The 18,905-nt window shown below is 66.1% G+C and overlaps 3 protein-coding genes across 6 annotated transcripts in view; 2 read left to right on the top strand and 1 right to left on the bottom strand.

The window, feature by feature from the left end:
- The window catches only part of ANKRD11 (ankyrin repeat domain containing 11), a 131,179-nt gene extending 128,130 nt beyond the window's left edge, over positions 1-3,049 (top strand). For all 3 annotated transcript variants that reach the window (XM_068203198.1, XM_068203199.1, XM_068203200.1), the window contains exons 10-13: positions 57-155; positions 247-390; positions 1,396-1,488; positions 1,840-3,049. In XM_068203198.1, the coding sequence (XP_068059299.1) occupies positions 57-155; positions 247-390; positions 1,396-1,488; positions 1,840-2,025 (522 nt within the window). In that variant the 3' untranslated portion in view covers positions 2,026-3,049. The remainder of the gene's footprint in view (positions 1-56; positions 156-246; positions 391-1,395; positions 1,489-1,839) is intronic.
- Positions 3,050-4,228: 1,179 nt separating this feature from the next.
- On the top strand, positions 4,229-8,921 carry SLC22A31 (solute carrier family 22 member 31). Of its 2 annotated transcripts, none has more exons than XM_068203221.1 (9): positions 4,229-4,361; positions 6,576-6,679; positions 6,752-6,906; positions 7,082-7,250; positions 7,534-7,655; positions 7,760-7,868; positions 7,950-8,164; positions 8,272-8,383; positions 8,466-8,921. In XM_068203221.1, the coding sequence occupies exons 1-9, from the start codon at positions 4,335-4,337 to the stop codon at positions 8,812-8,814; spliced, it is 1,362 nt and encodes a 453-aa protein (XP_068059322.1). In that variant the 5' UTR covers positions 4,229-4,334; the 3' UTR covers positions 8,815-8,921. The 2 variants fall into 2 exon arrangements, with proteins under 2 accessions (XP_068059322.1, XP_068059321.1); XM_068203220.1 differs by lacking the exon at positions 4,229-4,361 and adding an exon at positions 5,732-6,086.
- A 125-nt stretch (positions 8,922-9,046) lies between these two features.
- On the bottom strand, positions 9,047-14,920 carry CDH15 (cadherin 15). The gene is made up of 14 exons (XM_068203203.1): positions 14,762-14,920; positions 12,950-13,093; positions 12,663-12,818; positions 12,439-12,583; positions 12,198-12,358; positions 11,870-11,998; positions 11,570-11,755; positions 11,248-11,501; positions 11,023-11,165; positions 10,719-10,955; positions 10,411-10,650; positions 9,906-10,042; positions 9,671-9,826; positions 9,047-9,597 (listed from the first exon to the last, which is right to left on the bottom strand). Exons 1-14 carry the CDS (start codon positions 14,810-14,812, stop codon positions 9,400-9,402), a joined length of 2,337 nt encoding a protein of 778 aa, XP_068059304.1. The 5' UTR covers positions 14,813-14,920; the 3' UTR covers positions 9,047-9,399.
- Between the last annotated feature and the right edge of the window lie 3,985 nt (positions 14,921-18,905).

Below are 18,905 nucleotides of genomic sequence, written 5' to 3'. Positions count from 1 at the left end.
GCCGCCGGGCTGCGCCCCACAGAGGTCCTGCTCTCACCCCCTGCCTGTGCCCGCAGATCGCGCCGCCGCCGTCGCTCGCGGAGCCGCTCAAGGAGCTCTTCAAGCAGCAGGAGGCCGTGCGGGGCAAGCTGCGGCTGCAGCACAGCATAGAGCGGGTAAGGGGACACTCTAGCTGGGGAGCAGGCCCCGGATTTCCCCTGCTGGCGAGGCTGAGGCTGCCACGCTCACTGCTCTGCTCTTCCTCAGGAGAAGCTCATCGTCTCCTGCGAGCAGGAGATCCTGAGGGTGCACTGCCGGGCAGCGAGGACCATTGCCAACCAGGCCGTGCCCTTCAGTGCCTGCACCATGCTGCTGGACTCCGAGGTGTACAACATGCCTCTGGAAAATCAGGTCAGTGCCCGGCTCACTGGTGAGGAAGGGCCTCAGGGGCTCGGCAAGACCGTGAGGGAGATGGGCTTTTCTGGAGGGATGGAGGGAAGCATGGAGGCAGGAGTTACTAATGCTCTCCTTGCTCAGGTCACCCACCACGGCACGCAGGTGCAAGATGTCACCTCCCCCAGAAGGCAGGGCTAGATGGGATATTGGGAAGGAATTGTTCCCTGTGAGGGTGGGGAGGCCCTGGCACAGGGTGCCCAGAGCAGCTGTGGCTGCTCTATCCATGGAAGTGTCTAAGATCTGCTTGGATGCGTTTTGAGCAACCTGGGATAGTGGAAGATGTCCCACGGCAGGGGGTGCAGTGAGGACTTTAGGGTCCCTTCCAATCCAAATTATTCTGTGACTTGGAACATCTTTTGTCTATTTGTCTAATTGAATGTGGGATACAGGGGGTTCATGTCTGTTAGAAGCAAAGATGGCTCAGCTTTATCAGTGAGTCTTGGGTCCCTCTGTCCTTCTTGGTCAGGATCATCTGCACACTGGAAAGGTTTCCTTTACACTCTCCTGTGGAAGGAAGGGAAGAGAAACATTACACTGCTGCATTGCAGGAGGGATCCTGGGCAGGGGCAGCATCCTGGGATTCATTAGCGAGCTGTGTATTGATCCAGGAGCTCTGATTTATCCGTCGGCATTTCCCAGCCAAGTGTCTGTGCTGCTGCTTTCCTGGCGTCAGTTGAAGGAGTCAGAGAGGTGCAGGAGCTGTGATGGGCTGACATGGACAGATTCCCTGCAAAGCAAGGAGAAACAGGGAGTATGTGCACATGGGTGCATCCCCTCCTGAGGTTGAATCCCTGGAAAGGGCTGCAGGAGCTGCTGGCAGCAGTGATGTCCGTCCTCCCCCCCTGCAGGCACCACGGTTCTGAGGAGTGTGCGCCCCAGGAGGGGATTGAATATGGCCTGTGAGACCTGTAAGTGCTTAAAGTACAAAACTAATCCCTCCCTTTGCTGTCCTGTCCTTAGGGAGACGAAAACAAATCGGTCAGGGACCGCTTCAACGCGCGACAGTTCATTTCCTGGCTGCAGGACGTGGATGACAAGTACGACCGGATGAAGGTGAGAGCTGTGGGAGCCCCGTGCTCCAGGCAGGGGCATTCCAGGAGGGTTCTGCCTGTGGCTGGAGCCTGGGAACTGCCTCAGTGGTTTCCAGCACGGAGTGGGTGTCCAGAGATTGTCAGGGCAGTGTTGCATGGGAGTGGATGCTCTGGAGTGCTGACAAAGCCTTTCAAACCCAAACTTGGGGGTTTGCCTCGGCTCCTGCTGGAGCTGGTCTCAGCAGAGATTCCAAATCCAGGTGTTCTGTGTGTGGCACCCCTTGCTGCATTTAACACTGTCCACAGTGGCTGCATGTCCCCTGCCTTTGCCTGCCGCTCAGCCCTCATGTCCCGTTGTTGTTTCCCAATCCAGACATGCCTGCTCATGCGACAGCAACACGAAGCAGCTGCCCTGAACGCGGTGCAGAGGATGGAGTGGCAGCTGAAGGTGCAGGAGCTGGACCCCGCGGGGCACAAATCCCTCTGCGTGAACGAGGTGCCCTCGTTCTATGTGCCAATGGTCGACGTGAACGATGACTTTGTGCTCTTGCCGGCATGACAGTTCCAACCCAGGAGACATCTCTGAACACTGGCAAGGACGGGAGCGCTCCGAGGTCGGGCGGTCGAGCTCACATTCACCCTTAACCGCTTGCTGATGAATCCCTGGTCAGAGGAGGAGGAAGCAGCTATCGGCAGAAAACAAAACAATAAGAAAAATAATTGCACTTTCTTCACGACGTGTCCCTCGCTTCCGGACTGACGCGGCTCCGCGGGGCAGCGGGCCGGGCACAGCTCCTTCCCGCCGGCGCCCGCGGCGGGGAGGCTCCGGGCAGCGCGGGCAGCGGGCGCTCAGCGGCCCCGGGACTGGCCGAGGCGCGGAGGGACGAGGCCAAGGACACCGTGTGGGTGTTGCAGAAGCTGCTGAGCGGGGCCAGCAACCACGTGAACCATGTACTTGTGAACACCGTGATTTCCAGCTCTCTGTTTTCCACCGGGCGCGGATCTCCTCTTGGAGAAGCTGCAGTAGGAAACCATGGGGGGAGGGGGGGTGTTTGAGTTTCTCGTTCCATCATGGGTATGTCTAAAAAAAAACAAACAAAAAAAAATACTGCAAAAAAAAATCACAAAAAAAAACCCAATTAGAAACAAAAAGGACAGTGTCCAAGTTGGGCGGCGGCGGCTCCGGAGCAGGGACAGCTCCGGGATGTGCCGGTGGCCCCGCAGCAGCCGCTGGGGACGGGCAGAGGAGCGGCTGGGGAGACGGCGATGCAGAGAAAGGACTTTGCCAACTGTGTTTTTAATGGAGTAAAATCCACGTGGTTTATATATTTTTTCCTTTAATCTTGGGCATTTCGTTTCTCTTTCTGAGAACATAACTTGAAAACACTACAGAGCCAATACTCATATAAAGAAAAATTGTATCCCATAAATGCTGTACAGTTTTTATATACATTAACAATGTACTTTTGCTGCCTTCTAGATAATTTATTTTGCAACACATTACTGCACAGTTGTAAATAACTTATGTACTGTAACATCACTTTCAGTTATGTGTAAAGAAATAAATAAATTAATTAAAATTATCTTTGTATTTATAGTTCACCCTGGGCAGCAGTTTCCCTGTCAAGGAAAAGGTTGCTCAGATCAGCTACCCATGGCAGGGGATGGAACAAGATGAGCTTTAAGGTCCCTTCCAACCCAAACTATTCTATGATTTTAAACATCCTTCTCTCTTTTCCATGACTCTCTGTGTCTAGTGGGATTGGAACCCTCCAGGGATGGGTCGTGAGGAGAGGGGACCCCCCTGTGTTGGAGAATTCGTTGCCCCCAGGGTGACTGAGCAGGAGATGCTGTTTTGGGGTTGCAGAGTCGGGACAGGGATGGGTGGATCCAGGCAAACTCAGTGCTCACTCAGCAGCTCAGGGACGCAGCTGCAGGCAGATCCCAGTGCCTTTCCAAGACCTCTGTGCCTTCCTTCCTCCTGCTGCCCTGCCTTTCCCGATGGCTGCAGCTGCCAACCCCAGGCAGGAGCGAGCGGTGGCCCCCACGGACCCCCACTGCCAGCTCTGGGTTCTCCAACTTTCTGTGCTGAGGACCAGGGAGGACCCCTGGGTTCAGCCCCCAGCTCCCCCCTCGCTGCCATCAGCTTTGCAGCCACTTGAGGAATTTTCCACGGTCGGGGCAGGGAGATCCTGGAGGATTTCACTCCAATGCATCGCAGCAGCTTCGGAAGAGCCACGGGGGTCCCGCCGTCCCCTGCCCAGCCCTCCGCCCCTGCCTTGGCACTGCTGGCACCAGGACTGGGGCTCACACAGCCACAGCAGGACGGGCAGTGCCATGTCCCAGCTGCAGCCAGAGGGGTTTTTCCCCCCACCCTTTACCTGAGCGGTGGGATGAGTGTGATGGAGCACTGGAGCCAGTGCTGGGACCGGGGGCCGCTCCTGTGTCAGGGGCTTCAAGAAAGCAGCCACAGGTAACACTTGTTCTTGGATTAATTTCCATCCCTGTCTTTATTTTGTTGAGCAGCTATAAACTTGTCTCTAGTCACAGAGAGGTCTTTTATGGGCACGTAAAGCTGGAAAGTCCCATAGGCTCATCTGACCACGGTGCTGGTGACCTTGGGAGTCTCCAGGGCCAGTTTTCCTCCCGGTGCTGCAACTCCCAGACGTGCGCGGGGGTGTGGATCCCTCAGAGGGAGGCAAAAAAAAATGCAGATGGGATTTTTTTTAGTGTGATTTTTCAATGTGGGTGTGCAGGTGTGATTTTTCAATGTGGGTGTGCAGGTGTGATTTTTCGGTGTGATTTTCAATGTGATTTTGCAGATGGAGTTTTTCCGCCATTGCGGGTCTGAGGCTGAGCACCCGGGTGATGCTGCTGCCCCCAGAAATCACATTTGTGAGTAAATTTTAGAAGGAAGAGGGAAATAAAGCCTGTTTGCAGTTTGGCTGCTCTGTTGGCTCTTCCCACGGGCTCACGTGGTGCTGGGTGCCAACACGTTCCCTTCCTAGAGGGGGTGTCACAGATTCCACTGGCCCCCTCTGAGGTTTGGGGGGACCTGGGTGCCTTTGTGGGTGTTCACAGAGGGTCCTGGAACCCCCGGCTGCACCCCAGGACCCCCAACACCAGCTGGGCCGGGGGGTCCCCCAGTCCTGAGAGAGGGGTCTGGAGCACCATGGAGAGGGGGAGCTGAGCTGGGCGGGTGGTGAACCGGGGCTGGGGGACGAGCAGGGCTGGGGGAGGGCAAACTGGGGCTGAGGTGGGGGAAATGGGGCTTGGAGAACCAAACTGGGGGGGCTGGGAGGGGGCAAACCAGGCTGGAGGTGCTGCAGGCTGTGGGAACTGGGTCCAGTGTTGGGGGGAGCGAACCTGGACTGAGCGGGGCGAACCGGGCCGGGGATCGGGATCGGGGCTGGGGTTTGTGAACCGGGCCGGGGATCGGGATCGGGGCTGGGGTTTTGTGAACCGGGCTGGGGATCAGGATCGGGGCTGGGGTTTGTGAACCGGGCCGGGGATCGGGATCGGGGCTGGGGTTTGTGAACCGGGCTGGGGATCGGGATTGGGGCTGGGGTTTGTGAACCGGGCTGGGGATCAGGATCGGGGCTGGGGTTTGTGGACCGGGCTGGGGATCAGGATCGGGGCTGGGGTTTGTGGACCGGGCTGGGGATCAGGATCGGGGCTGGGGTTTGTGAACCGGGCTGGGGATCAGGATCGGGGCTGGGGTTTGTGGACCAGGCTGCGGAGACAAACTGGCCTTGAGGGCTGATCAGACCAGAACTGAGCCTCGTGTTGTGGAGGAGTGAACTGGGACTGGGGGTCAGATCCGGCACTGGGGGGGGTCTGAATGGGGGCTGGGGGTCAGATCTGCGACTGGGGGGTTCTGAACCGGGGCTGGGGGTCAGATCCGGGACTGGGGGGGTCTGAACCGGGGCTGGGGGTCAGATCTGGGACTAGGGGGGACCTGAACCGGGGCTGGGGGTCAGATCCGGGACTGGGGGGGTTCTGAACGGGGGCTGGGGGTCAGATCCGGGACTGGGGGGACCTGAACTGGGACTAGGGGGGGTCTGAACGGGGGCTGGGGGTCAGATCCGGGACTGGGGGGTTCTGAACGGGGGCTGGGGGTCCGAACCGGGACTGGGGGGGTCTGAACCGGGGCTGGGGGTCAGATCCGGAGGGAGCCGTCGGGGCGGTGCCGCGGGGCGGGTCCGGCCGGTGCCGCCCCAGCTGCCGGCGCCCAGCCCGAGCGCTGTGGGGCGGCGGTCGCGGCTGGCGCTGGCCGCGGCGATGGCGCTCGGGGGGTCGCGGCCGCGGGCCCGGCGGGCGGCGGGGGGGTGGGCGCCGTGCGCGGCGCTGGCGCTGGGCTGGGCGCTGGGCTGGGCGCTGGGCGCGGAGCCCCCGCACCGCTGCCGCCCCGACACCGCGCTGCTGCCGCCGCCGCTCCGCCGCCTCGGCGGCCCCGCGCTGCTCCGCGCCGCCGTCCCGCGCCTCCGCGGCGGCTGGAGCCCCTGCCAGCTGTACCGGTACCCGTCCGGAGGCCCCCGGCCCAACGGCACCGGGCCCTGCACCCGCGGCTGGCACTACGCGCTGCCCGCCGCCGGCCTCCGCGCCAACCTCGTCACACAGGTGGGCACGGGCGTGGTGGGACCGAGGGCGGTGCCGGGCTTGGGGAGAGTGGGGGAGCCCCGGGCATGGGGCATTCTGCGGCGCTGGAGGGGGCCCAGGGGTCCCGTGGGTAAAGGAGGGGTTAAGGGAGGGCCTGGGAACGCTCTGGGGGTGGATACCTGCGAGGAGTCGGGGGGAATAAACTGGGGGGTCCCAGCCACCAGAGCCTGCTGGGGGCTCCGCTAAGGATCCCACGGGAAAGCCCTGGATGTGCAGGGGGAGCAATGACCCCCTGGAGGGGGTCTGGGGCTGGCTGGGGGAGCCCTGGGGAAGGGCACTGAGAGGCTGGAGGGCGTCCAGGGCTCTTGGAATCACCGGTACTGTCCCCACATTTCTGTCTGTGGGGTGGGGGCTCTCCAGGAGCCCTGCCGCCCCATCCGTCCCAGCCTGTGGGCGGTCAGGGGTCCGCCAAGCCCCCCACGCTGACACCTTTCCGCTGCGTCCCCGCAGTGGGACCTGGTGTGTGCCTCGCGCTGGAAGGTGCCCCTGGAGCAGACCACGCACCTGCTGGGCTGGACACTGGGCAGTGTCACCGCCGGCCTGGCCTGTGACAGGTAATGGGGGCCCCGGGCAGCCCCGCGGGCGGGGGGCACCGCACCCCGCCCCTCACAGCCCGTCCCTGGCAGGTTCGGCCGCCGTCCCACCTTCCTGCTGTCCCTGGCGCTGGCCGTGCCCGTGGGCCTCGCCGTGGCACTGGCTGTGGACTTCCTCATGGTCCTGGTGGCACGGCTGCTCTTCGGTGCCGCGCTGGCAGGAGCCTTCCTCGCCCTCTACGTGGCACGTGAGTGTGATGGGGGCATCCGGAGGGGTGTGGGGGCTGAGGATGCTCCAGGATGCCCTGGGCTGCGGGATGCTCCATGCTGTGGGATGTACCATGGTCTGGAATATAGGATGCTCCAGGGTGCGGGATGCCCCGTGTCCTTGGCGCCCACTGTGGCCCCCTCGCCCCCTGCCAGGGCTGGAGCTGTGTGACCCCCCGCACCGGCTGAGGGTGACGATGGTGGCCGGATTCTTCTGGATCGCCGGGGAGCTGCTGCTGCCGGGGCTGGCCCTGCTGTGCCGGGACTGGCGGGTGCTGCAGGGCGCTGTCACCATGATCCTGGCCCTGCTGGCTGCCAGCTGGTGGTAAGGACCCCCCGGGAAGGGGGCTGCGTGGGGCTGGGCTGTGCCCCGGGGCTGGTGCCAAGCTCTTCCCAGCCCGGGACACCCTGCCCGGGGCCGCGGTGGGGATCAAAGGCCACCCAGGGCTCTCCAGAGGAGTGGGAACCCCCCCACCCTGGGTAAATGTTTGCTCAGGTTTGAAGCTGAGGGTTTCTGGGCAGCGTTGCTTTGAAACCAGGTGGGAAGGTCAGTGCTGGAGGGTGGCCAGGCCCGTGGGGAGCCCCGTGACCTGACACACGTGCCCCAGGTGCCCCGCACTGCTGCTGGAGTCACCGCGCTGGCTGCTGGCCACACGGCAACTGGAGAGGGCCAGGAAGACCCTGCAGGCACTGGCTGAAGACAGCTGCCCCCAGGACAGCCTCCTCGCGGGTGCGTGGGGCGACTGCAGGGGCGATCAGCCCCATCCCCAAAGCCGTGGCTGTGCGGGTGGTGTAACAGAGCCGGCTCTATCCTGGTTTCCCCTCTCCCGGCAGAGCTGGAGGCCCTGTCGGAGCGGCCCCCGCGGCCCCGGTACCACTCAGTCTGTGAGATCTGCAGCACCAGGGTCATCTGGAAGAACGGCGTCATCCTCGGCTTCGCGGCGTGAGCGGCGGGGGGTGTCGGCGGGGTGGCCGTGGGCCGGGGGGGTCCCACTCGCGGCCCCCTGACCCCGCTGTCCCTCAGGTTCATCGGCTCCGGCATCCGCCACTGCTTCACCCGCAACCTGGTCCCCCACCTGCCCCACTTCTTCTCCTCGCACCTGGTGCTGGTGGGCACCGAGACGGCCGCCTGCCTCTTCGTGTGCCTGACGGCCGAGCGCTTCGGGCGCCGCGCCATCCTCCTGCTCTGCACCGTCCTCACCGGCATCTCCTCCCTCCTGCTGCTGGCCCTCACCCAGTGTAAGACCCCCGCGGGACCCCCGGGACGCAGCCCCAGCCAGCGGGAAGAGAGGGTACAGAGAGCTGGGGGCAGGATTTGCCCCCTGATATGCTTCACCCCCTCCCAGACCTGCTGGAGCTCATCGTCCTGACCCTGTCCGTGGTGGGCACGGCCGCCTCCCACGCCGTCACCATGCTCAGCATCTTCTTTGCCAGCGAGGTTCTCCCCACCGTGATCAGGTAAGGGGGAGCTGCCCCCCTCTTGTGCTGCCCCGGAGCGGGGGCACCGGGCAGGGCCCCCCTGAGCGTGTTCCTCCCGCAGGGGCGCCGGGCTGGGCCTGGTCGTGGGGGCCAATTTCGTGGGCAAAGCCGCGGCGCCCATCACCGCCATCCCCAACAGCCGCGGCTTCTTCCTGCACCACGTCGTGTTCGCCTCCTTCGCCATCCTGGCCGTGCTCAGCATCATGTTACTGCCCGAGAGCCAGGGCCGGGGGCTGCCCCAGTCCCTGCAGGACGGCGAGAGCCAGCGCCGCCCGCCCCTGTTCCGCCGGCCCCCCCGCGAGGACCACCTGCCCCTGCTGGCCCCCCACGCCATCCCCCACGACTATTCCCGCCTGGCCGCCTCCGCCAAGAAGATGCTGCGCTCCCCGGACCCCCCCTGCGAGATGTAGCCGTGCCCGCCGGGGCTCTCCCTGCTGCTGGGGGGGCTGAGCAGGGACCCCCGCCCAGGGATGTTACGGGAGCAGCAGGACGCGTGCGGCGGGCGGGCTGGGGGAGCAGCGCCCACCCCGCGGTGGGGCCGGATCCCGCCCCAGGAGCGGCGGTGCTGGGAGCCCTGGGGCGGGGGTGAAGCCTCCCCGGGGGTGCTGCTGGCTCCCAATAAAAGTGCCTTGTTTCTACGGGTCGCTGGTGTGGGGGGTCCACACACCCCCGCCATTAACCCCCGCTCTTTATTGTTGGGGTGCCCAGGGGTCTCCTCGCCCCCTCCCCAGCTGTGTGAGGCTCACCCGGGCGTCCCCCCCAGGTTTGCTGAGCTGGGCTCTGCGGGGCGTGTGGGTGTGCACCCCCTGCGCGGAGGCCTCTCGTTGCACACGCGTGTGCAAAGCCGCTGCAGCCGGGCATCCTGTGCGGGTCCCTTCGTGAAGCCGCCGCCTCTGGGCATCTCCTGTGTGTGTGTGTGTGCGCTGCCCGCTGCCCCGTCCCTGCCCCAGCCCCTCCCTGGGCAGGGGGGTGTCCCCTCCTGCCCCCCATCCCCGCTAGTGCCCGTAGAGGTCGGCCAGGCGGCGGAAGCGGGGCCCCCACTCGCTCAGGTAGTCGTAGTCCTGGTCCTCGTCCGTCAGGCTGGACACGATGGAGCTGAGGGGGCTGGCGACCGAGCCCGAGCCCTCGTAGTCGTAGATGAGGGCCGTGTCATAGGGGGGCACGCTGGGGTCACTGTCAGCCGCCTCCAGCCCCTGCAGGGACAGGGGGTCACCGTCAGCCCGCCGGCGATGGGGACTGCGGGGGCACTGCCGGGCCCTGACCCACCTCATTGATGAAGTCCTCGATGTCGGAGGGGCTGCTGGGCAGCTTGCGGGGGGCCATGGGGGTCCCGGAGCTGAGCGGGGCGTCCCTGCGCAGGGGGGGCTTGGCCCGAGGGGAGAAGAGCTCGGGGTGCCGGAGCTGGTTGATGTCGTAGGCGTCCTGCGGGGCCGGGAGGGGTTTAGAGGTGCAGGGCTGAGCTGCGGACCCCCGAGACCCCCCTGCCAGGGGTCCTGCTCACCTGGTCCTCCTCGCCCCCGCCCTGCTCGTCGTAGTTGAGGATGTTGTCGCGCATGTCGTCCCGCGAGCGCTGCAGGAGCCCCTTGCGCAGAGCCCGGCGGCGGCCGCGCACCCGCGCAGCGCCCAGAGCCGCCAGCGCTGCGGGGACACGGGGACACGCGTGTGGGCATGGGGAGGCACGGCGGGCACGGGGTGATGGCTGGGGCGGGATGCAGCTGGGCTGGGAGGAGGGATAGGGGTGGAGGTAGGGAGTGGGGTGGGATGGGCAGTGAGGGAAATGAGGGGTCTGGATTGCGCTCAGAAGGGGTTGCTGGGTAGGGGGGAAGCGTTGAGGGTCGTGGGGAGGGTTGGGTGGGAAACCCAGCCCAGGATGGGGTGCTGGGTGGGGGTCAAGGTGACAGAATGTGCTGGTGGGGCTCGGGAGGGGTGGCCAGGACCAGCACAGGGCTGGGGGGCGGCGGGGCAGGGTGGAGGGGTGGGGGAAGGACGGTGGGGGTCTCACTCACCAAGGAGGAGGATGGTGCTGCCCAGGATGATCATGAGCGCCCCGAGGGTGATGCCGGCCCCGGCGGTGGCCGCGGCCAGTGCCCCGTCCAGGCAGGTGCCCTCCCGGCCGCAGTGGCACACCGAGACGTTCAGCAGCTGCTGCTGCTCCCGCGGGGGCGTCCCCGAGTCCCGGAGCAGCAGCGGGAGCGAGTAGGGCCCCTCGGGCAGCTCCGCCAGCACGGCCAGCACGGCGTGGGTCACTGCGGGGTGGGCAGGGGGTGAGCGGGACCCTCTGTGCAGCATCCCCCCCTCCCCGGCTGGCCCTCACCATTGAAGCGGGCGATGCTCCAGTTGCGGGCGAGTTGGGGGTGCTGGGGGCTGAGCTGGAAGTGGAAGGGGGCTCCATGGGGGGGCCGGTCATCGTCGGTGGCCCCCAGGATCAGGGTCCCCCCGCGTCCCGGCCGCCCACAGAGCACCCCGGCCGGCGGCTGCAGCTGCGGAGCGTGGTCGTTCACCTCCAGGATCTCGATGGAGAGGGTGCCGGTGGCCGAGAGCGGGGGCTCGGCTGGGGACAGAGCAGCGGGGTCAGCGGGGGCAGCGGGAGCGAGGGGGCGGCGGGGGCGGCTGCTCACCATCGTCGCGGGCGAGTACCAGGGCGATGTACCAGCCGCCCTGCAGGAAGGCGGACGGGTGCAGCAGCTCCCGCTTGGTGCGGACGGTGCCGGCGTGAGGGTCCAGCTGCAGCCAGTCCGCGGGGTCGTAGAGCAGCGAGTAGCTGTGGGCGAGGGGGTGCGTGAGACATCACCCCCAGCCCGCCCCGCGGGGGCCGGGGGCCATGGGAGGGGAGCGGGACTCACGAGAGGGTCTGGATCTGGTGGGTGTCGGGGTCGGTGGCGGTGAAGGTGGTGATGGGGGTGCCCGGGGGTGTCCCCTCCAGGACGCTGATCCGCCGCGGGTTCTCGCGGAACGCGGGCGCCTCGTTGACGTCCCGCACCCGCACCCGCACCGTGGCCAGCGCCCGGGGGCTGGCGGGGGCCGAGGGCTCCAGCGGCCGCTCGTTCTGCACCGACACCGTCAGCTCGAAGCGATCCCGCACCTCGTGGTCCAGCGGCTGCGGGAGAGGCCAGGGGTCAGCCGAGCCATGAGACCCCCGGTGAGCCCCGGCTACCCCGTGCCCACCTTGACCACGGAGAGCACGCCGTCGTTGGTGTGGGGGTCGGTCCGGATGGCGAAGGCGCCCTCGGGGTCGCCCTCCAGGATGGTGAATTTGGCCAACCAGCTGGGCGAGCCCGCCAGGTCCTTGTCGTGCACAAAAACCTTGCCCACGTCCACACCGGCCGCCTGCTCCTCCACCTCCATGGAGAACTGGGGGAGAGTGGTGTGGGGTTGGACTCTGCCCCTTTGGGACGCTGCAGACCCCCGGGGGAGGGCAGCTCCGGCCCCACTGACCCCGGCACGTCCCCATATCCTGGCTGTTACCTCCTCCTTGGTGAACTCGGGAGCGTTGTCGTTGATGTCCTCCAGGTAGATGACGGCCATGGCCGTGGTGGTCAGCCCGTCCCCGGACATGTCGGCCGCCTGCACCGTCAGGTTGTACACCCCCACGGTCTGTGGGGAATGAAGGGGGCAGAGCTGAGCCCCCCAGCCCCCAGGGAGCACAGAGATCCCCCAGGTGCTGCCCACCCACCCTGTCCCCACGCCTGGATCTGCTCGTGGACAGAGCTGCGGTTTCACCATGTGGGGTGTCCGTGACTGTCCTGAGTGCCGGTGCCCCCCCAGTCCCATCCCAGTGACCCCACCCCGCTACCTCACGGTCGAGGCCGGGCCGTGCGGTGCAGATCTCCCCGGTGGTGCTGTTGATGCTGAACATTCCGGCAGCGCCCTGCTCCAGGATGGAATAGCGCAGTGCCGCGTTATCCGTGTCGGGGTCGTCGGCGTCGGTGGCATCCACCGTCATCACGCAGGTCCCTGTGGCCCAGGAGCGCCCGGTGGGTGCTGGCACGGGGCTGGCTCGGTGCCCCCAGCCCAGCCCCCCCGGGCGGACCCACCTGGCTCAGCCCCCTCCAGCACACGCCCGGTGAACACGTCCTGCCGGAAGAGCGGCCGGTTGTCGTTCTGGTCCACCACGATGATCTCCAGGTCAGTGGGGTCCTCCAGGGTGACCCCGCCCAGGTCCAGTGCGAAGGCTCTCAGCTGTGGGTGCAGAGCGGGAGGGTCGGGGTCTGGCTGGGGACGCCAGGGAGGGGCTGTGGGCACCCAGGATCATCCTTACCCGGTAGCGGTCGTGCTCCTCCCGGTCCAGCATGGCGTTGAGGAAAACCTTCCCGCTGAACTTGTCGATGGAGAAGATGCCCAGGGGCTCCTCATCCACCCCCGGCCCTTTGATGCTGTAGATCACCCCTCCGGGCTGCTGCTTGTCTGACTTGATCTGCCCCAGGAAAATCAGGGCTGGGGGTCCCAGGCTGGGGGGCTGTGCCCCTCTGGAGGTGCCCCTGGACATCCTGCCCAGGATGTCCCCGCTCTGTGAGCTGGGAGAGGGGCTGGGGGGCTCTCCCCTACCTGCACCAGGAGGTGGGGGATGCGCTTGTGGTTCTCCGAGACGCTGATGGGGGGGATCACCCAGGCCCTCTTCACCCGCCGGGGAGCCTCGTGCTGCCGCCAGGCCTGGGGGGCTGCAGCGCCTGGCTGGGCTGGGCTGGCACCCTGGGGGGACACGGGGCTGCCAGAGACCCCAGAACTCCGGGGTGGGGTGGAATGCCAGGGCAGTGGGCAGGGAGCTGCACCTGGGCTGGGTGTGCACAGGGGGGTACACGGTGCTGGAGTGCTCAGTGCCGGGTCCCCCGCATGGGCTTGGGGTTGGGTCTGAGGTAATGCAGAGACCACCCAGCTTCCCCAGGAGCTTTAGTGTCCCCTGCCACCCCAGTGTGATGGTGATGGGTGTCCTGCTGGGCTCACCAGGAAGGGGTGCTCCACAAATGACCCTGGTGGTGCCCTGGGCATGGGCTGTGCCCCACAGGATCCTGGGGGGGGGGGTACCTTGGGCAGGCAGCACCGACTGTGGCCTCCCCTCCGTGTCACTGTCACCACACAGAGGTGGCAGCGAGGGTTGGGGGGTCAGGGATCAGTTTGGGCTGTTAGCGTGACGCTGGGGGAGAGGGCTGGGGCGCTGGGGGGAGGCAGAGCGAGTTGGGGACCTGGGATAGAGCTGGGAGTTGTGAGGGGGAGACTCGGGATGGAAACAAGGGGAACAGGAGTTCTGGCAGGCTGTAGTGGGGCCAGGGAGCTGTGGGGCCAAGGATGGGTTATGGGGCTGTGTGGGACCGAGGTCAGGGATTTGGGGTGATTGTGGGGGGGCCTGGAGCCATGGAGACTGTGGGAGCTGGGGGTGGGGAAGGGGCAGAGAGGTGTGCATGCAGCTGCCGACCCCCCGGCTCCATGCCACCCTTATCCTGGGCCTGGGGACAGGCTCTGTCCCCTCCCTGAGGAGGGAGCACGCCTGGGCAGTGCCAGCCTCCTTGCACCCACATCTGTGCCAGCTGTGCCTGCAGCGCTGGCTGCCGGCGGGTCCCTGGAGCCCCAGGGGCCGTGTGTGCCCTGACTGGGGAACGGGGGAACGGGGCAGTGGGGCTGGCTGTGCCGGGGGTCCCTGGGGAGGGGGGCTGTGTACCAGCCCCACGGGATGGGCAGGACAAGGGGCTGCTTCTGAGGCTCGGGGGCTGCGCTGCGGCCCCCAGGTCTTTCTCTGCACCCTCCTCCAGCAGGAGAAACCCCCCGCCCGTCCCTGGGGGCCGCTGGAGCTGGGGGGGGGATCGGGATGTGAGGGAGGGATGCTGGGGGCCCCGTTCCTGTGGGGCTGCCCTGCAGATCCCCTTTCCTTCCCCTGCCCTGAAGCAGCCGAGCACAGGGTCCAGGCCAGAATCCCAACGGCCCCGGTGGCTCAGGCCTGAGACCAGGATGAGGGGGTCTGGGGGGGCATGAATGGGCAGGGGGGAGCAGGGAGGTCTGGGACCACAGCTGGGGTGGAAGAAAGAGGAGCAGGGTGTCTTTAAGTGCCTAACCCTCCCCCAGATCCCATCTCAGCCCATCCCGGTCACAGGCGCAGGCAATGTGCCGGAGCCGCAGGCCCCCCCCTGCCACCGCCATCTGTGGGGTGGGAAATGCCTCAAGAGGGGCTCCGAGCCCCCATCACCCCCAGCCCCAGCCCCGCTGCCCCCAGGGACGAGTTTCCACGAGGTCTGGGCTCCGGCCGACCTCTGGCTCTGCGTGCAGGCTCCCCACGCCAGCCAGCCCTCCTGGGGCACGCAGCCGGGGGTCCCCATCCCACCCCGTCGCACCCCATCCCCGCCGCCCCGGTGTCCCCGCAGCCCTTACCCGAGCGCAGAGAGGGGCGAGCAGGCAGGCGAGGAGGAGCGGGGGGCCCATGGCGGAGCGGGGCACAGCCCGGCCGCCGGCCCCGAGCTAAAATAGCGGCGGGACTGGCTGAGTGACAGCACATGTGCTGCGGGCACCGGACCCCCCCGCGGGCAGCTGGCCCCGCCGCCCCCGGCCCGCAGCCCGCAGCCCCTGCCCTGCCCGGCCCGCCAGGGGCCCGACGGGGGAGGTGCGGGGGCCGTGGGGGGATGCGGGGGGGCGCGGGGGGGTCCCCGCTGGCCGGGCCGGGGGAGCGGGGCCGGGGCCGGGGGGCGCAGCCCGGGCAGGGCGGGCGGAACGCGGCAGCTGCCGCCGGGCGCGCTCCGGGGATGCCGCGACGGGGCGGGCGGGAGGGGGAGACCCGGGCCCGCTGCCCCCCGGCTGCTCCGGCGCCGGGACAAGGACCGGCACCGGCACAGGGACCGAGACAGGGACAGGCTCCGACACCGACAGTGGGACAGGGGCCTGGACCTGGACCTGGACCGGGATCAGGACAGGGAGAGGGACCGGGACCGGGACCGGTTCTTCCCGCCCCCCTCGGCCGCGCCTCCCGTCGGGACGAGCACGCCCGTCTATCCCCCGCGGTTCCCGGTGCCGGTGCCATCTGTGTTGGCGTCGGGGTCCGTCCCAGTGCGGAGTCGGGAGAGGGACCGGCAGCGCCCGCGTCCCCCGGGCCCGGCGGGTTCCCGCCGGGCGGAGCGGGCGGGAGCCGCTCCGGGAGTCCCGACAGGGCTCTCGGCCCCCGCTGTCTGTCCCGGCGCTGCCCCCCGACCCCCCGGTCCCTGTGCTTCCTCCGACCCCCGCGGCCAGTCCCAGTGCTGCCCTCGACCCCCGCTGCCGGTCTCGGTGTTTCCCTCGACCCCGGCCGCCGGTCCCGGTGCTTCCTCCGACCTCCGCGGCCGGTCCCGGTGTTTCCCCCGACCCCCGGCGCCTGTCCCGGCACCGCCGCCGTGCCGTGGCACCAGGTGGCAGCATCGTCCCGGCCACCGGCCCCGGTCCCGGCCGTCCTCGCAGCCCGCGGTGCCGCACCGGGGAGCGTCCCCCGCCCGTCGGCGCGGGGTCCCGGGGGTCCCGGGGCAGCAGGGATGGAGACCCACGACCCCCCGGGCAGGGCGAAGGGGTCGAGAAGTTCTTGTCCTCCCGGGAAACCGAGTCCTGGGCTTGGCGAGGAAGTGAAAATGTGTCGGTGACCTCGACCCTGCTCGGCGGCTGTGGGGCCCCCGCCCAGCATCGTCCCTTCCCTTGGGAAAAAATGCCCTCGGTGCCCTCCGGTGCGGGTCACCAGCACGGGGATGGGGAACAAGGCGTGGGAAAAGGGATACAGGAGGAGGGGTGCAGGATGTGTCCCGTCCATACCCTGGTGGCAGGGCTGTCGGTGTCCCCAAGGACGTGTCGTGAGCGGGTGAGCGTCGGGCACGGGTGACCCGCGGCGTGGCTGGGCCGTGGCGTGGGCAGCGGCGCTCACTTGCCCGTCTGTGTGTCCGATCCCATCCGTCCGCCCCGCTGTCCTGTCACCCCGCGTCAGTGTCACGGCGAGGAGCCGCCCCGGCGGCGCTGGCCGCGGGTCCTGGCGGCTGCCCCTGACCCTGACGCTCCGTGGCAGCGGGGCGGCCGAGCAGATGTTCCCTGCCACCGGCACCGCGGCGCGGGGGCGGCAGACGTGACAGGCTCTGACAAGGCGCCAGCCCCGCTCGTGGGGACGGGGCTGCCGGTGGCACGGCCACGGCTGCAGCACGGCACGACAGGGACCCCCGGCCCCCCCGCTGTCCCTGCACTGACACCCCCTGCCCCTGCAAACCGGGGCTCCCGCTGCGCTGCAGGGACTTGGGGTCCCGCAAACCAGCCCAGGACTACGACTTCCCGCGCTGCTCTGGGTGCTGGGTCACCCCATTTTGGAGGGCTCCCCCTCCCACTGACACCCGCCCAGCAGTGCAAGTGTCACGGGGGTTGGGACCAGCTGTACCCCAGTGTGTGCTGGGACAATCACGTCTCCAGTGCGGGGTGCAGCTGGACCCGTCATGACCCCAGTGTGGCACCAGCCATGTCCCTCACGTGTGGTGCAGTGGGACCAGCTGTGACTCCAGTGCAGCGACTGGGGAGGGGGTCAGGGCAGTGCCCAGGAGGGCAGAGGGAGCAGCTGGGAGTGCAGAGGTGCCACACGCCAGCGCAGCCCCATAAAGCCACCAGAGCTTGGATTTTATATGGCAATAAAAGATAATGTCAGCTATAAAGTGCTAGAGCAGGTCCTGGCGTGCCGGGCTGGGGGGGCACAGAGGGGTGGGCAGCCCCCAGCTCCCCGGGGACACCCCAGCAGGGCAATACCTCCTCGGGGCCAGTGGGTCCCCAGCTCGGGGACACCCCCGGGCTGTCACGGGCTGAGATTACGGTCAATGCATTAAAGCTGATGCTTTGGGTTGTTGTTGTTTTAATGGTTTTATTGGGTGATGCTGGGCCGGGCCTGGCAGGCCCTAATGAAGGAGATTGATGGCTTAATCGCCTGCAGCCATTACAGGGTAATTGAATGGTTGTGTACATATGATCCGACCGTCAATGCTGATGTGGCTGGCAAGCACAGAGCCTGGAGCTGGGGGGACACACAGAGCCCCCCCTGCACCCTGAGGGATGCAGTGTGGGGGGAGCAGAGCCCACGGCCTTGGGACCCCATCCATCCCTACAGTCCTGGCTGCGTTGGTGTTCCTGGAGGTCTCCAGCTTCATCCAGTGGCACCAGGTCACCCCACCCCATCTCCATTCAGCTCAGCTCCCACACAGGCCACTGTGACCAGGTGTTTTAATGAGGCTTCTAATTAACAGGTCCGACCTAGAGCGAGTGGAGATGGTAGCATGAGAGAGTCCAGCACGGATGGCAGCCCCAAACTGGGGGTCACCCCTGACCCCCCTCCCTGTGGGAACCCCCGAGGAGCAAACCTGGCAGAACCCCAGGCCGGTCCCTGCGCCAAGGTGTGAGTCAAACTCCTCATTCTGTGTGTGACAGCCAGGTGTTTTACAGTATTTGCTACCTGTGATCATCCATCAAAGCAATCGATAGCGTTCCTGCAGAGTTTTATTAATGATCTTGTCACCGGGCTGGTGCGGGGTGCCCGGGGTTGTCGAGAATGATAGATCATTAAGAGCTTTCGCTGCTATTTATTCTCCAGTGACCTTGTCTCTCTCCATTGTTGCTTGCTTAAGAGTTATGAATGCGAGACATGATAATTTGATATTGATCTATTTGGTAAGTTAAAAAATTTACTGCATCGTTGATGTTTTAACAAAGGATCGGCTCGGGCCCTCCTGCTGGTGCTGGGCTGCACACGTGTGTCCCTGTGCCTGGCACGTGGGACAGGGAGAGGTGGCTCAGGAGCTCTGGGTGCCCCTTGTGTCTCCATCTCAAGTCCTTTTGAGCCTGAAGTACCAAAATCCAGGAGATGCCACTGTGGGCAGGGTGTTGGCATGGACAGAACGGGCCTGTGGCCAGACCCCTGTGCAGGTGGGCTGCAGAAAGCCTGTCCCCATCCACATCCCCTTCCCCTTTTCCCCAGCCCCACTCTCATCCCAGCCCCTCCCTGCCTGCTCTGCCCAGCACCATGTGCCTGCCGTGGTGCCCTCCATGCTCCCCTCCATGTCCTCTCCATGTTCTCTACGTGTCCCAGATGTCTGGGGCTCAAGTGACCCTAACAAAGGAATCCCTGTAATTGTGCTCCTTGCTCCTCCTGCCCTCCCTGGTGCTTCCAGAGCCCCATCAGCTGCTGGGAAAGCTGGAGCTCCCTGTCAGCCCCTCAGCACTGGACAGGACCAGAGCAGATGGACCCACTGCTTGGGGGCTGCTGTGCCCTGCTGGCATCATCGAGCCCCTGGGGCTGGCAGCTCATGTGTGGAGTCAAACAGGACAAACTTCCATGCTGAAAGGTGGGATTTATCAACAGTGCACTGGGATCACTTGGTGGTGGCGAATACACTGGATAATGCAGTCAGTATTTATGTATGATTTTGGATTTATTCTTTATTTCTGCTGGGAAATCACTCCCTGCGAGGCTGGAGAGGTCCTGGCACAGGGTGCCCAGAGCAGCTGGGGCTGCCCCATTCTTGGAATTGTCCAAGGCTGG

The sequence above is a fragment of the Anomalospiza imberbis genome, chromosome 12 (assembly GCF_031753505.1).
Source record: "Anomalospiza imberbis isolate Cuckoo-Finch-1a 21T00152 chromosome 12, ASM3175350v1, whole genome shotgun sequence".
Classification (NCBI taxonomy): domain Eukaryota; kingdom Metazoa; phylum Chordata; class Aves; order Passeriformes; family Viduidae; genus Anomalospiza; species Anomalospiza imberbis.
The sequence above is the reverse complement of the archived record's forward strand: the minus strand, read 5'-3'. Positions and strand labels throughout refer to the sequence as shown.